At 40.4% G+C, this 15,953-nt stretch overlaps 1 protein-coding gene across 1 annotated transcript; it reads right to left on the bottom strand.

Annotated features, from left to right (window-relative positions):
* Positions 1–10,654: 10,654 nt before the first annotated feature.
* LOC113099717 (keratin, type I cytoskeletal 19-like) lies at positions 10,655–13,694 on the bottom strand. The gene is made up of 8 exons (XM_026264648.1): positions 13,213–13,694; positions 12,762–12,844; positions 12,343–12,499; positions 11,682–11,846; positions 11,477–11,602; positions 11,137–11,357; positions 11,014–11,057; positions 10,655–10,857 (listed from the first exon to the last, which is right to left on the bottom strand). The coding sequence occupies exons 1-8, from the start codon at positions 13,633–13,635 to the stop codon at positions 10,751–10,753; spliced, it is 1,326 nt and encodes a 441-aa protein (XP_026120433.1). The 5' UTR covers positions 13,636–13,694; the 3' UTR covers positions 10,655–10,750.
* Between the last annotated feature and the right edge of the window lie 2,259 nt (positions 13,695–15,953).

The raw sequence follows: 15,953 nt of genomic DNA, 5'->3' as shown, positions 1-15,953 counted from the left end.
GTAGATGCCCTAATCCCACTCTGTCTTAGAAATCATGGACAACTGAAAAAGTTATGAAAATGTAATAAGTGAAAAGATGTGTGAGATGTCAGAGTTTGTCATATCTAAAATTTTGCTGTGAAAAAAAAATACACAAAAAAGATTAAAAATTTAATAAAATTATGGAAAAAAAATAAATTTAACATAATAATAAGAAATAATTTATCTTATTTATCAGCCTGTATTGGATATTTAACTTTTGATGTTTGTTCATATATAGTGCCAAAATTTTTAAAACTAAACAAAAGTGTGAATATACAGTATGCATTTTATGCACAGCTTATAATATAAATGTTACAGTGTAAGAGTAAAAAATTACTTGCTATTGACGTTAACTTTTGTTTTACTGTTAATTTCATTATTGATTTTATTGCTTAGTTTTTGCTGCACTAGGATTTGAAGAAACTATTATATTAAATTTATGCTTAAGTTTATAGTTTAGGAAGTTTGTTTTATAATATAGTTATTAAATTTAATAGGTACTACCAGATTTAACTCTTTTAAGAGCATTTTTTTTATAGTAGAAACCTCAGCTCATTAATTGTAACTGTAGTTATTGATAATTCATACTGTACATTAATAATATGTAATACCTAACATCAATCTATTGATTTATGTTTGAAGGATTTTATTTCCATTAGTTTAGCTTGAGAATACTGTATGTAAATGATACAAATTTGATTTTTAATAAGATATTCTTTCTTGCCTCTAAATTGATAAACAGATTGGACAGGTTTTAATAAGTGCATCCTAAGTATAAAAACTACATAATCTGTAAATTACACAGTCTGTTTCTATATTAATTGGAGGAGGTGTGATGTTTGTCTCTCTAAAAATGCAATAGATGGCGCTAAACACTTACACAAATGCTCCTTCATACGAATCAAACATACACTCTTACACAGGTGTTTTGCAGACTTTTTATTTATTAACATGTAATTTGTTATTTATGTATTTATTTGATGAATCTTGCAGTTACCAGCTCTGACATCTAAGCTACACTGCCCACAAATGCAATATGTGGTGTATTTATAAATGCATTTTTGCATGAATGTTTTTCCAGGTCTCCTGATGTGACGACAGACGAGCAGCCGCCGGCTCTGCCCCCAAAACAGTCCAGAAGAGACCCTCTGACCCACAACGGCAGATCCCAGTCTCAGCATGAGCTGGACGAGCACCTCAGCGAGCTACAGGGCCTGTTTGAAATTGTTTAATTTATATGTTCATTCTGTTTATTTATTTGTGCTAATTGCACAATGTTTAAGTTGTTTCATGTTTGTAGGTGTCCAGGTACAGAAAAAAAAAATTAAATATAAAATAGCACTGCATAGTCTTCACTGTAAAAATTAAATTAACTGTCAAAGCAAAATGTATTCAGGCACCTTCAACATTTCTTACATTATCACAGTTTATTTGCTCTAGATTATAAAATGGTAATAAAATATGATGAGAAATCAGAGTTGAACTGTCAGAACAAATTCATCTTGATAATATCAGTTAACTTTGATAGAAAGATATGTAATGGATAACAATCAAACCAAACTTTAGACAACTGTTAGTATGGCAATATTTACAATATTTAAAAAAATGTATCAATACTTTGTTGAACAATTACCAAGCAATGCTTAATTTTGTTCAGTCTGTGATGTGAAAAGGTTGCATTAGCAATTTAAGAAAAAAAAAACACATAAGCAAAACATGAGGTCAGAGTGTCTGAATAATTTTTGGTCCCATTTTTTTTTTCTATTAGTTTCACTAGTTGTCCACTGTATGAAGTTTTTTGGGGGGTATAATATGTCACAGTTCGCTTTATTTTGCTATACTCACTTACCTAGGTGTCCTGCACCTATTAAAACTTTTTTTTTTTATAATATATGGTGTCTGAATAATTTTTGGTTTGATTGTGCACTCATTCTTGTTAAAACTACGGAGTAATTCAGTCAAGAGCAGTGAGTGATTTTCTTTCTTTCATTTTTTTGGATCGTAATAACAGCACCTAGTAGCTAAATTAGGCGCGGTCACTTTAAGAGACAATGAATGCATCCAATATAATACACATCCAATTTTTTTTCCCAAACTGTTTACTTTCACTTAAGACATAACCAACAGTTTTTTCGAGCATAATTTCCAAGACGGGTATTTTGACATATTTTGTATTTATTTGTCGGCACAAGAGCAAAAAAAAGCAAATTCTGTGTTCAAGTGTTTTGAGACGCCTTTCTCTGCATGAACACTGAACACCAGAAAACAGCGGTGCTGAATTGGACTTTTTCAAATCCTTTTCTGTTTGTTTAAACTGCGATTTGTATTTGTTCGTTCAGGTGCAGGAGGAAGTTTGAGGAGAACTTCGCAAAGGAGATCTCGGTTCAGTGTCACTGTCTGTGAGACGCGGCTCTGAGACTGTGAGATGCGTGCGCACCGAAAACAGCGCGCAAGTTACCAGTTCAGCTTTCTGCGTCTTGTGTTTGAATGATTTAAACGCTTTTCAATGTTTAAATTGGAAAGTGGCCAGGCTTAAAAACATATGAAAATGATAAGCTTTCGTGACGACACACTGCAGTGGCCTGTCAACTGTCCTGATCGTCATTTTAGGCTGGCCTCAGCCAGACGGTTGAGATCGCCGGGGGGGGCCCCTATCGTCACCACCTTTCACCTTACTTGCGACGACCCTGGCAAGCTATACAACGTACCTGCGGCGTCAGGAAAGAGCATGGTGAGGAAAACACTTTCTGACATGTGTTTGTTCATCTCTCGTTCATCGTTTGATTCACTTGTGTTATCTTCCACAGAATGGAGCAGGGGCGTGTGTAGGGGGAGGCTGGGGGAGGCAGTGCCTCCCCTAGGATGAGCCATGCCTCCCCTGAGAAATGGACTGTCCATCTGATGATAAATAAAAATGTAAATCATCAGATGGACGCTTCAGGTATACGCGCTCAGAAAAAGTTAATTAAATATTTACCTGGCAGAGCTTTAAAGCAGTAGCATGTCCGCAAGGGGGGCACAAATGAGCTTTGCCACCCCAAAACAGCGTATGGGATCGAAGTGCATTGAGAGCGGAACAGCGTGATTTTGACTGAAACATTTTTTTTTTAAGTCACAGAATTCTGCGACTTGCGACTGCGACTTTGAGATCGAACGCAAAAGTGCCCTCGCTGCCTGGTCTGCCCCCTGTCCTCGATTTCTGTCGAGGGTAGTACATTAATATTTTCGGTTGTGGATGATAAAAATGTCTCCACGATCTGCTTTTGAAGAAATATTGTTGTATTGTGCTGCAGCGCACATTGTATCAGCTGCTGTTCTGACTCAGCGGAATTAATATACTGTGACATTAACATCAGTGTTAACTCAGTGCTAGAGTTACTCAGGGACATTGCACTTATTCACAAACTATTTTTTTGCATCTGCTTTAAATCCTTACTGGCTATTTCAACGTTTCATATGTGCTTTTATTACAAACTGTTTTTTCTGAGCCCAATCTGTCAGGGATACGCAGGATTCAGTTGCAGGTAACAAAAGGTTTATTTAGCCCTCACTGGGCAAACAGGAAAAACAAAAGAATGGTCACTCCACAGAGCAAAAGAAACCTCTCAGCGGAGACCAGTCCAAGCATCTTCTGTGACACAATGTCAAGTCACATCAACCAGAGCGTCATTGGGGACGCAATGTCAAAGTCACACTGAACTGAGAATCCTTGGGATACAACGTCGAAGGCTCACCAAAGTCCCTGAATGAGAGGATAGAGTGCAGAGAGGAGCTGGGGTCAAGTCTTAGAGGATCCCAACAGAAAAGTGATGCAAGGACCGGAGGCAGAACCAGTCTAGTCTGACAGGAAGAGAGGGAACAGTTCCAGACAAAAAACAAAAATAAAAAAACACTTACATAACAAGGCAGGACTAGGTAAACAGGACAAGACGGTCACCAGCGAAGCATTAAACAATCACAACGGTCTGACAAAAGACAGAGCATGAGATGAACTAAAATAGAGGAGAGCTAATGAGGAAAGAGTGGCTACAGGTGTGACAGAACACAGGGAATTAAGGGTAATGAGTGGGAGGGGGAAGAAACACTGACAGCAGAACACATGAGCTGCCAAAACAAAACCCATGTGTTCTGAGACTAGACACACAGACAACAAGACAAAAATACAGCAACTCAGACCTAAGTCATGACAGTACCCCCCGCTCCAGCAGCACCACCAGGAGGGGCTCACCTCGTCGCCGGCGGAAGTCCTCAATCAGAGTCTGGTCCAGAATATCCCGAGCCGGAATCCAACTCCTCTCCTCAGGACCGTAGCCCTCCCAGTCCACTAGATACTGGAAACCCCGACCACGGCGTCTAACATCCACTAGACGAAGGAGGGGAGGGGGTAAAGGGGAGGAGATAACGGGATTAAGGGGGGACCTAAACACAGGCTTAACCCTGAACACGTGAAAGACAGGGTGAACCCGACCAAGCGTGGGAGGAAGCTTGGGCCGCACTGCCACCAGACTCAGAACATTGGTGATGCGACATGGCCCAATAAACCTGGGTGCCAGCTTACGAGAAGGCACCCGGAGAGGCAGGTCCTTGGTGGAAAGCCATACCTTCTGACTACAAACGTACTGGGGAGCCGGAGTCCGGTGATGGTCAGCCGCCATTTTGATCTGTCTGGAAGCCCGGGCCAAGGCCTCCTCAGCCCTCCTCCAGGTGCACCGACACCTACGGAAATAGGCAGGCAACTCTGGACTCATGACCCCACCGAAGGACCTCAGGACGCAGCGCAGCCAGTACAAACAACTGACCCCCCGGACACCCCCTTGGGACCTCCCCCTCCCGCACCTCCACTTCTCCGCCTTGAAGTACAGCTGGTTCTCCAGCAGCCGTTGTAGCACCTGACGGACATGTTGAGGGTGGACCTGCAATGAGGGAGAGAAGATAAGAATATCATCAAGGTACACAAAGACATCTGTTCACCATGTCCCTCAACACATCATTCACCAGGGCCTGGAAGACAGCTGGGGCATTAGTAAGCCCAAAGGGTAGGACCAGGTATTCAAAGTGTCCCGTCGGGGTGTTAAATGCTGTCTTCCACTCATCCCCTTCACGTATACGGATCAAGTGGTAGGCATTACGGAGGTCTAGCTTGGTAAAGATCTTGGCTCCCTGTAACAACTTAAAGGCTGACGACATCAAAGGCAGAGGATACCTGTTTCTTACAATGATGTCATTGAGGCCACAGTAGTCAATGCAGGGTCGCAGGGAGCCATCCTTCTTCTTAACAAAGAAGAACCCAGCCCCAGCAGGTGAGGAAGAGGGCCGGATGAGGCCGGCATTTAAGGAGTCCTGAATATACTTGTCCATGGCCTCTCTCTCAGGACCAGACAGGGAATACAAACGAACCTTGGGCGGAGAAGTGCCTGGGAGGAGATCGATGGCGCAGTCATACGGCCGATGAGGAGGCAGGGATGTGGCCCAGGACTTGCTGAAGACCTGACAAAGATCACGGTACCCCTCCGGGACCCCGGCAAGATCACCCTCCTCAACCTGAAAAACAGAAGACAGAGCCAGGAGACAAAGCAGAACCAAGACAAGACGCAAGACATGACTGACTCCAAGAGAACACAGAATTGCCGGACCAATCCACATGAGGGTTGTGCTGCACCAGCCACGGGTGCACAAGGACAATAGGAGCACCCAGGGAATCTAGGAGGTACAACTCAATTACCTCACGGTGATTGCCGGATACAGTTAAACTTACAGAGGTAGTGTGATGGAAGAGATGAGGAGACCATTTAGGGAGCGAACAGAAATAGGAGAAGGAAGAGGAATGGTAGGAATACCCCACTGTGCCACAACAGAGGCATCCGGGAAGTTGCCTTCGGCACCAGAGTCAACCAGTGCAGAACAGGAATGAATGGAGTCCTTATGCTGAATAGAAACCTTTAACAGGGTATGAGAGATGGGGGAGTCAACATGAGGAGTAGCACCCACCAGGGTCCCCCGGACTACTGATGGGCTCTGGCTTTTAACGGGCACTGGATAGCTCGATGGCCTGGCTTTCCGCAGTACAGACACAGGCCCCGAATCAAACAATCCTGCTTCTCTTTAGGGGTAAGGCGAAGACGCCCCACTTGCATAGGCTCAGGGTCTGTTGGTGGAAGCACTACTAGGGGCACCCTCCTCCAGCATCCAGGAGGACAGATCCAGAAGAGTGTCAAGACTTTGAGGCAGCTCGTGAGTAACGAGCTGATCCTGGATGTCATCATCCAAACCTTCCCGAAACCTTGCACGCAAAGCTGCCTCATTCCAGTCACAGGAGGCTGCCAGAGTTCTGAACTGGATGGAGTAATCGGTGACTGAACGTCTGCCCTGGCTCAACCGCGCTAACTGGGCAGCTGCCTCATCGCCCTGTTAGGTCAACGGCAGATAATGGATAAATGTTCCAGACGAGGCAAGCAGGAGCAGGACAGGGTGGAGATATTCCTGGGGTCAAACCATTTCTTGTTAATCATGAAACACACTCCTCCACCTTTGGATTTGCCGGCCTTGGCTGTCCTGTCCATCCGTAAAACAGAGAAGTTTTCAGACTGCTTTACAGCAGGGTCCGGGACCAAGGGCGTCAGTCATGTTTCATACAAACAAAGGATGTTACAGTCCCTAATGTCCCGTTGGAAACTTATCCTGGCTCTAAGATCGTCCATCTTATTCTCCAGAGACTGGACATTGGCGAGCAGAATGCTCGGTAGAGGAGGACTGTGAGCTCTTTTCCTCAGTCTGTTGCATATCCCGGCGTGTTTCCTGCGGTGTTTCTTGAACCGTCGCCTCGGGTGGTTATTCAGGTGGCCATTGTTCATCTCAGCATTCCAGAGAATCTCAGATGGCCACGATGGGTTGGAGGATAAAGTGTCCTGAAACAGGTCAGTGAAGCGGTGTCCAATGTCCAAAAATGTTTATTTGTCGTAAATGATCAGTGCAGAGGTTATGTGTGTAGAAAGAGAAAGGAAAAGTAGGTAAAAAAGTAAATAAAAAAAGTAATGTTATGTTTAGTATGTAGATGCGCATTTAAATTCAAAAGCTTTTTCCAAAAACAATTTATAGCAGTGGATTAAAGCTGCAGTAGGGAACTTTTGACGCTCTAGCGGTTAATAAACAGAACTGCTTGCGTCTTGCGGAAGAACATTGTAGCCGGAGCTACTTCTCTCTGTTTATGTCTATGAAAAATCACAAAGGTACTGGGTTACTCCGCCGCGGTACCCCCGAAGCAATCTAAAATAGTCAGAATATAAACACTTATTATAGGTGTACCCTAGTGATTCAGGACAAGCTAAAAACACGGTTTGGAAAATGGATTCATGATGTACTTGCTTATTATGTAAATTTTTCTATATTTTGAACACAAACAAAGTTACGGACCGCAGCTCTGATTGGTTGTTTTTTACCGGGAGCGGATGACTTTCTGCAAATGGCAATAGGACCACTGGGAGGAGCCAGAGGAGCTTGATTTTTTTCACAGATTATCTGTCTCATATTCTACTGTCAGGTAATAATAATGACAGGTTTAAAAAAAATTAAAAAAATATATTTTTACAAAAGTTTCCCTACTGCAGCTTTAATACAGACAGACTCTAAAAACCGTGTCAAAGCAGTTGATTCAGTTGCATTGAATTGATCCGCTACTGTTAACGTCACATTCAGATGCACATTAATGACAAATGCTTTTTCCCCAAAGCAATTTATAGTTCAGTCATGCGCTACAGTAACAATTTAGTTGTATTACTATTAAGTAACTCATACAAAGTATATATATATATATATATATATATATATATATATATATAAAAGATTCCATGCTACAAACTTTGCAAACTAATCAAAAGATACATTTCCTTGTTTATTAATATTTTCCCTATAAAACATTTTTGAGTTCTACTATGATCTACAGGAACAATTTAGTTAACTTGCTATGAAGTATCTCAAAATATCTAAGATTCCACGCTACAAACTTTCAACAAACTTTAAGCAAAACTTTCATTTTGGAAAACGGACTGTCAAAGATTATGTAAAAGCAAATCTGCATTTGTGTGTAAATGCAGTTTTGTTTCTTTGAGTCACTTGAAATCCATTTTGTTTGTTTTCAGAGCCAGTACCATTTTGTCTGTGAAGCGATTCATATATATATATATATATATAAAAGTATCAGGTTACTGATGAGTTAGGTACTGTTAATAATATTAATTATTTGGGTTAGAGAAAGAAATGTGCTTTTGCTTTTGTGCCAAAAGCTGAAATGAGCCACAGTCCATGTCAGAATTAACTCTCGCAACTAACGACAGCACGTTTTGTGTTTTATTTGTTATGGGGGATTTTTAACAGTTAACTTGAAAGCAACAGGTGCTCGGCCCATTATTTTCCCTTTTCCCGACTGGGACTGTAATTGTTTCAATGTTTATGTTTAAAAACATAAGTTAAAATCGTTAACATACTTTTTTTTATTTTTTTTTATTGTCAAACAAAAATGCTTTTAACGATACACATTTAATTTGTTTTAACCCTGGCGCTTTAAATATAGTCTTTCGTAAAGTACTTATACTTTTGTAAAGTACTTTTGTTACTTGATAAAGTTTCCATGGTAGTGTTACAGTTCTCTTTAAATTAAGTGAAATTAACAGGCCACCTCCTGCGTTGACAAAGTTGGCCATGGTGACGATGTTCCTTGCTGCCAAATTTCACAGCAGTTTGCCTCTAAAGCTAATTGGTGTGTCGCTTTGGCTAACCGCTATTTATTGCAAGACTATGTGTAGTACGTAACGGCTGGCATTTGTATTGTTAAATATTCATCAGGCAGCTGTTCTTCTTTCACATCCATGTTTGCCGGATCTTTGAAGCATTTTATTTAGAAAATAAAGCTGTGAATTTCACATTAGCTTCATTGGCGGAAACCGGATAAGTATGGACGCAAATGAAATGTTTAATGTACGATTTAGTCTAGCATCCTCTCTGGTTAGTGTAACATATCACATATTAAAAATTACCAATTATCTTCCATGTTTACGATCAAATTTTCAAAACTTCTACTGTAAGAAACAGACTACCTCCGGATTTTAGTTGTTCATCTTGCATGAATAGTTTTGTGCTTTTTGTTGAGAAAAAGTATCTGCTCCACTCCTTGAAGATACCAGTTTAAATTTGTCATGCTGGACTGGCATGAGGTGTCTGAGGTGGGTCTCAAACCCAGGTCTCCCAGTCAGGGAAAGCTAGTTCTCTACCTCTGGTCTACTGGGAAGAACAGTTTATTAGAAGATAAACTGTGCAGAAGGAAGGCCAAACTCAAAGGCTCAGGTAACTCAAAGGCAGGCAGTCTTTACTTGATCTCAGTAGTCAAATATAAACAAAATATCAGCTACAGCTTTACAGCAGAAAACAGAAGGTAGTCCAATTGGCAACTGGAAAATGAAACTTAACAGTTCTACAACACAGGTAATATGTACTGTGTAGGCTCAAGACTGAACACAGCTCAATGAAACTGCCAAACTTAAACAGGTCAAAGTACAGGTGGAACACGTTAACTTAATGAGTAGTCTTAATTAAAGAGTTCACAGCTGTTAGTGCCACCTAGTGGCTTGGAGAGTTATCTCATTAAGGGGCAGGGGGTGCCCACCAATGGTTGGGAGAGTAATTACACGTGGTAGCAGACTCCCTAGTGGCTTGGAGAGTCATTACAGGAGGAGTCCTACAAAATTTAATGTTTTATTCACCACAAGTGCAAAATTTTATGATCAAGATTTAACTGCATTCTGAAGAGAAAAGATACATAAGAATTATTGAGCGAAATGTTTTTAATTTGACACTCCGGACCATCGTAATTGTTTGTAAATGGCCTTTATGAACATTTCCCCCATTCAATGTTTTGCGGTGCCATTGCACAAACGATTTGGCATTAAGGACCAATCACGCCCACAGTTTTGAATGTGAGCCGATTTTGCTTCAATGTACGTCGTTATAGCACCGCAGCAAGAAATTTACTCCCGACGTTGCATCGGAAGTGGTGGTATTTTTGTATTTAAGAAAAAACAAATGAAAGAAAGGACAGTACTTTGCAACTGACTGTGGTAGTCAGCTGTGCTACTGTAGAATTTATACTGTAATTGTGTGATGGGGAAAAATATGCTGTTTAATTATTTATGTTGAACATTTTGTCAAATACGGACACCTGTGTGGGTGGGGGTGGTTGGGGGGGCTCTTAACTACATAGTGTCATTTGTGAAATACTTGTAAATATAATGTTATATATTAAACATGTTCTGAAAAGATAACGGTGGTTTTTTTTGTTTAAGTATGTTTTTAAAATGTCAGAAAAGTACACAGGAAATTGTATGTCATGTTTATATATCTCCCAGTTGTGTATGTGAGAGAGCGAGTACGTCTTTTGTACAGACTGTTTTGTATCTTACTGGCATACCTTTTGATACTGTGCTTAATTAAGCGGACTCGTCTTTTGTCGCTTGTGACACACGTCAAATCAAATACAATACAGCTCAAACTATTTTCAGTGTTGTTTTTGATGAATGTCGACCTGCTACTGGTACAGGAATGAAAGAACAAACATTTAATTTCGCAGCTTGTCTTTATTTTTTCTTTGCATTTCACATGAGATGTTGAACAGGGATAAATTAATCAGCCGTACTGAGGCTGAAAATTCATGCCGACTTTATGGATCTCACTGCCGTCGTTTTTACTTCTTCACGACCTCAACGTCCACATCCTCTGTTCGAGAAACGACCTTGCCATCAACCACCTCTTCGACTACTGTGCGAACACGCTTGGTCACCACAGGTTCGTCTGGAGAGGAAAAAAAATGAAGAAAAATTAAAACTACACAAATCTAATTATCAACATTTTATTTGTATTTAAATTGATTCATGTAATATATTTTTTTCATATCTATTATAACAAATTATTTCCACCCAAAAAAGGACACCCTTTATAAACACTTACGCTTGGGAGGAGGTACAACCTCTACAACTTTGACTGTCTGTTTCCTGTAACAAAAAAATTAAAATAAATATCGTACAACTTTTGTGATCTTTATAAAGACAAAGTTTATTTGTAAGAACTTACTGAATGCCCTCTCCATCTAGAAGTCTCCTGTACTCAGCGATCTCCAACTCTAGTCTGGTCTTGATGTCCAGGAGAAGTTTGTATTCGGTGCCCTGTCTTTCGATGTCAATGCGCACCTGAGAAAGCTCCGCCTCCAGGCTGTTAATGACGCCCTGCAAATGGCTGAGCTGGATGCTGTACCGTGACTCTGTCTCTCCCAGTGTGCCTTCCAGTGCTGCTTTCTGTCAAATCATAACACGTAGAGGAACGGTGAGGGTGCATAATCAATTGCGCAATTGGCTCCCTCTAGAGGCAGCTATTGCAAAATGAAATTCAAAGAGAAAGAAAGAAAGACTTTTACCAAGCTGAGCTGTGACTGCAGTTCAATCTCCAGGCTCTGAAGTGTCCTCCTAAGATCACTGATTTCACTGCGGGACAATGTGAGGTCTTCTTGTCTGGTGGTTACCTGCTTGTTCAGTTCGTCGAACTGTTGGGACAGAGATTTGCGATCAATGTCCGCATGATTGAGTATGTTTTAGCCATCGAGAATAAAAACAAACACTTACTTTGCTCTTGTACCAGGACTCCATTTCTCTGCGGTTCTTATCAATGACGCCTTCATATTGCTGTCGGATCTCCTCCATGATGCGGGCCATGTCTTGCTGAGGTGCAGCGTCAACCTCAACGTTTACGCTGCTGGAGGACAATTGAGCGCGAAGAGCTGCCAGTTCCTACAGAACAATGATATTGCTGTTAGCTTATACACCTTTTTCATACATTGCACATTTTCCGAAGAATGGTTTGTTCTGAAAAGTGGCAATTGATGTTGTAAGATATAAAATAGTTGCAAATCACTCCCTCTAGATGCAGCTAGCAGGAAATATCTTTAACATTTATAATAAAAACTAGTTGGAATTTGAGCGGAAAGTAATGATTAGGGGTCTGACTATGCAGTTTGATCAAATAAAGCTCCCCTAGTGGTAGACATTTTACATGAGCTTTCACACAATATTCCCAATTGCACGGATTCCTATTGGTGTGGTAAATGTGACCGCACCTTGAAGCATAGCTTCAGGTAACATTTAATTACACGACTAGTGTTTCTAACAGTGCCTAATTTTTAAAGCTACACTTGATTGGAGAAGATTATTGGTTTGGTGAATTATCTGGTAATGATCTTGCTTCACTGCACCAGGTTCGACCAGCCCATAAAGTTTTTGATCTCACCTCTGCATGGTTCTTCTTCAGGTAGACCAGCTCTTCCTTCAGACCCTCAATCTGCATCTCAAGGTCTGAGCGAGTCATGGTGAGTTCGTCCAGAACCTTTCTCAGACCGGCGATATCGGCCTCCACGGACTGACGCAGCGCCAATTCATTCTCATACCTGAAGCCGCCAAGAATAACAATAATTAGGCTAGGAATCTAAAAAAAACTCAAGGGTTAAATTGTGGGGTGTGACATTAAAAAGCAAATAAAATGAGGGCAAACCCTTGCTGGGAATGGTCTACCGGTCTAGACTAAGCTGTTTTTTTTTTTTTTTTTTTACTTAATAACTAGACTGGAGTGTGATATCAAAGTTATATAAACTTCATGAAAAGAGGTTTTAAATGATGTAATTAGAAGGTGAAGGTTTTTCTTGTACTAACTTGACTCTGAAGTCCTCAGCTGCCAGTTTGGCGTTGTCAATCTGAAGGATGATTCTGGCATTGTCCATGCTGGCGACGGCGATCTAAAGACAAACAGATAAAGAATTGAAACTTCCTGACCTTAACATTCATATATGTATATGAATATATATTATGCCAGTTGCCAAGATATATATATATGTATGTATATATATATATATATATATATACACATATACACATACACACAACACTGGTGACATTATTATCCAATACAGACATGCAGTCTACAAGGATGGATCCTCTTTTAATTTTGTATTAATTGTATTAATTTACTGTTTTACGTCAATAAAATATAATGGTTATAGTACTATGGTCATAAGTAGAGTGGTTCACTTTTCATTGAAATATTTTCCATTTCCACGTTTCAAATCACATAAATGTTATAGTTATGCAATGTACAGTTACTCACTTTTTTGCGCAGATCTTCAATGGTGACGTAATAGTGGCTGTAGTCTCTGGAGACGGGGGTTCTCTTCTCGTACCACTCCCGGATCTGGAACTCCAGCTGCGCGTTGGCTTTCTCCAGGGAGCGCACCTTCTCCAGGTAGCTCGCCAGACGGTCGTTGAGGTTCTGCATGGTGGTCTTCTCGTTGAAAGCCGCACCGAAGCCATTGTCACCGCCGCCGAGCGCGCTGGCAAGGTCGAAACCGCTCTTGCTACTCTGAGCATAAGAGACGCGCACGCTGGAGCCCCCTGCACCTGCGTAGATACTTGGCGCATGACCGACGGCGATGCGCTTGGAGTATCCACCGCCGAGCGAGAGCGAGGAGAAGGGACGAGAGCTGGAGCCGGAAAGGCTCTTGCGTGAAAAAGACTGCATAACCTGAGTCATGGTTTCCGTTCCTGTTGCTTGCTCTTTGCTGGACACTTCTGACAGCTGCTTAATGATTTTGGAGAGCCAAGGACCTTTTTATACAGTTTGACCTGGGGGGTGTGGTTATTTTAGGCAATGATTATCGGAAAAACATCAAACAGGTGTGTCCAAGGGAGCGTCTGTAAAATGTCCCAGGACGAAGCCCTGAGGCACGCCTAACCTGATCGACAAGATTTTATGAATAAACATTAATTCTTGGTTAATTCCCCAGAATTTAGGGTTTGATGGGTCAGGATAGACATAACAAAAGAGTACCACTTTATAACGTTTGCTAACAGTTACAGCCATTTAACATTACATAAGGCTATAAAGGTCAGTAGTTCATATCTGTCAAACGTATTACTTTATATAATTCATATAAGTGTTTTAAAAAATTACCTATTATTATTCTTGCATTTTAATGTATGCCGTCTTTATAACCACACATCATGAAGACTCAATAAAATATTTGTAGTTAATTTCAAATTTAAAAACAGAACTTTTTCATTTATCAGAATTTTGAAAACTAAAACTAATTTTGACCAATTATTTTACCATTTTCATGCATGTGCATGCAATTTTTTGTCTAATATATAATAATGCAATAAATAAAAATATGAAGTATAACATTTTATAAAATGTAATATATAAGTTTTACTTATTTATTAGAAAATCAACTATTTTAAATATGTAAATAATCTGGTTTATTTCGACCCAACTTTGGGTCAAATTTGGACTAACCCAACTTTTGGGTTAAAAATTAAACGTAAAAATTTAACCCAACGGTTGGGTTAGTCAATATTTCACCCAAAGTTGTCCTGAAATAAACCAGCATTTCTTAGAGTATATAATTATTTTTATATTTACTAAAACATGTCTAAAATAAGCAATTATTTCAAATTTAAATGAATTTGCTTTATGTCAAGCTTTGTTGAAATGCATAACATTTCAAATGAAAGTTGTTGTGAAGGATTTCTCCTTCACCTGTGCAGTGACTGTGACTGTGTCTGATAAGGTTTATTGCCCTGTTTGGTATGTGCACAGTGAGCCGGCTATAGCCTACTAGTTCACTATCAATTTCAGTATACAACCTTTACGATTAGATGTGAACGTATATAGGGAATATAAGCCTGATTTAACTGAATACAATAAAACAAGCATTACTTTAGTCACCGATCATAGTATGATCTTGATGCAACATCGCTATAGTTTTCACCTGACGTCACACCCGCATAGGAACGCTCACCTGGAGGACAAAATGAAGCTGCTCCAGTTTGCATTAAGTAGTAATGTAGAAAAAAGCAGACATTAAAAGGCAAACACCTTATTGATGATGTAGGCTATATTTTATACATGCAAGATTAACCCAGAATATAAAAGTTTCACCCCTAAACGCTTCCCCAAGGAAAACACTAAACCATTAAGTGGGTTGCGTTCACATCACTAATATAGAGATTACTAAATTGTATATTTTTATATTACTGTTTTGTATTAAGGTACTTTTACTGTAAGTGTTTTGTCGTACCGTTTAACGCTTGAAATATTTCCGCGGGTACTCAATATGGATTGCAAGTGGCCAAAACTTGCATTTTGTACACACATTAGTTTTATTCTTTTGAGAGGCGATCTAAATATCTGTGAAACAGTTGTGTGGCTGTTTTGCCCTCGCCCTTGTCTTCGAGCCGGTCATGTGACTGAAGGGATGAGTTGCACAATGAAACGGATGCACTTTTAATCCAGCTCGAAATTAAAGTTTTGAAGGAAAATGTGACTCAGGTGATGATTCAGGTATTGGGGGGAAAGGCGCTCTTGCAAGATCTTTGGCCGTGACAATGTGAACTTTACTTTTTCCCACTCATTTATCGTCATTACCAACCTATTCTAGTGAAGTACACTTTAACCAGCCCAAAGGCATGTAATTACAATGTGTTCGAGTCATGTGGATCTGTGATTATATGTCCCAGACACACCGTACAAAGGTGAGGTATAATTAGATTGTGTTCCTTATGATCCGTGAACATAATTATTTTGTCTTTCACCTTTCCTAATGTCATTCGTCTCTCACTTTCAGCTCTTTTCTCATGCCCTAATGAGGGAGTGTCTCATTCTGCGCTTTATCTTTCCACATAGCTCTTCTCACCCAGACCGAGTCAAGCTCGTCTTTGAGATGGGTGTCTGGCGGTCTCTGGCCTGCAGGTCTCGGCCCGCGCCTCTCACACACTTTCTGTCAGCACTTTCGTGCATCACCACTCCCTTCCTTCAGAGTCATGACTTTTTAAAACCCCTTTTGTTGGTGG

Source organism: Carassius auratus, unplaced genomic scaffold (assembly GCF_003368295.1).
Source record: "Carassius auratus strain Wakin unplaced genomic scaffold, ASM336829v1 scaf_tig00217025, whole genome shotgun sequence".
NCBI lineage: Eukaryota > Metazoa > Chordata > Actinopteri > Cypriniformes > Cyprinidae > Carassius > Carassius auratus.
Note: the sequence above shows the minus strand (reverse complement) of the source record. Positions and strands in the feature narration are given on the sequence as shown.

Coding starts and splice junctions, on each gene's coding strand:
- LOC113099717 (XM_026264648.1), bottom strand. CDS start 13,635: ATGACTCAGGTTATGCAGTCTTTTTCACGCAAGAGCCTTTCCGGCTCC. Junction 11,058..11,136: donor CTAGATGGAGAGGGCATTCA/GTAAGTTCTTAC, acceptor TTTTTGTTACAG/GAAACAGACAGTCAAAGTTG. Junction 10,858..11,013: donor GGTTGTACCTCCTCCCAAGC/GTAAGTGTTTAT, acceptor TTTCCTCTCCAG/ACGAACCTGTGGTGACCAAG.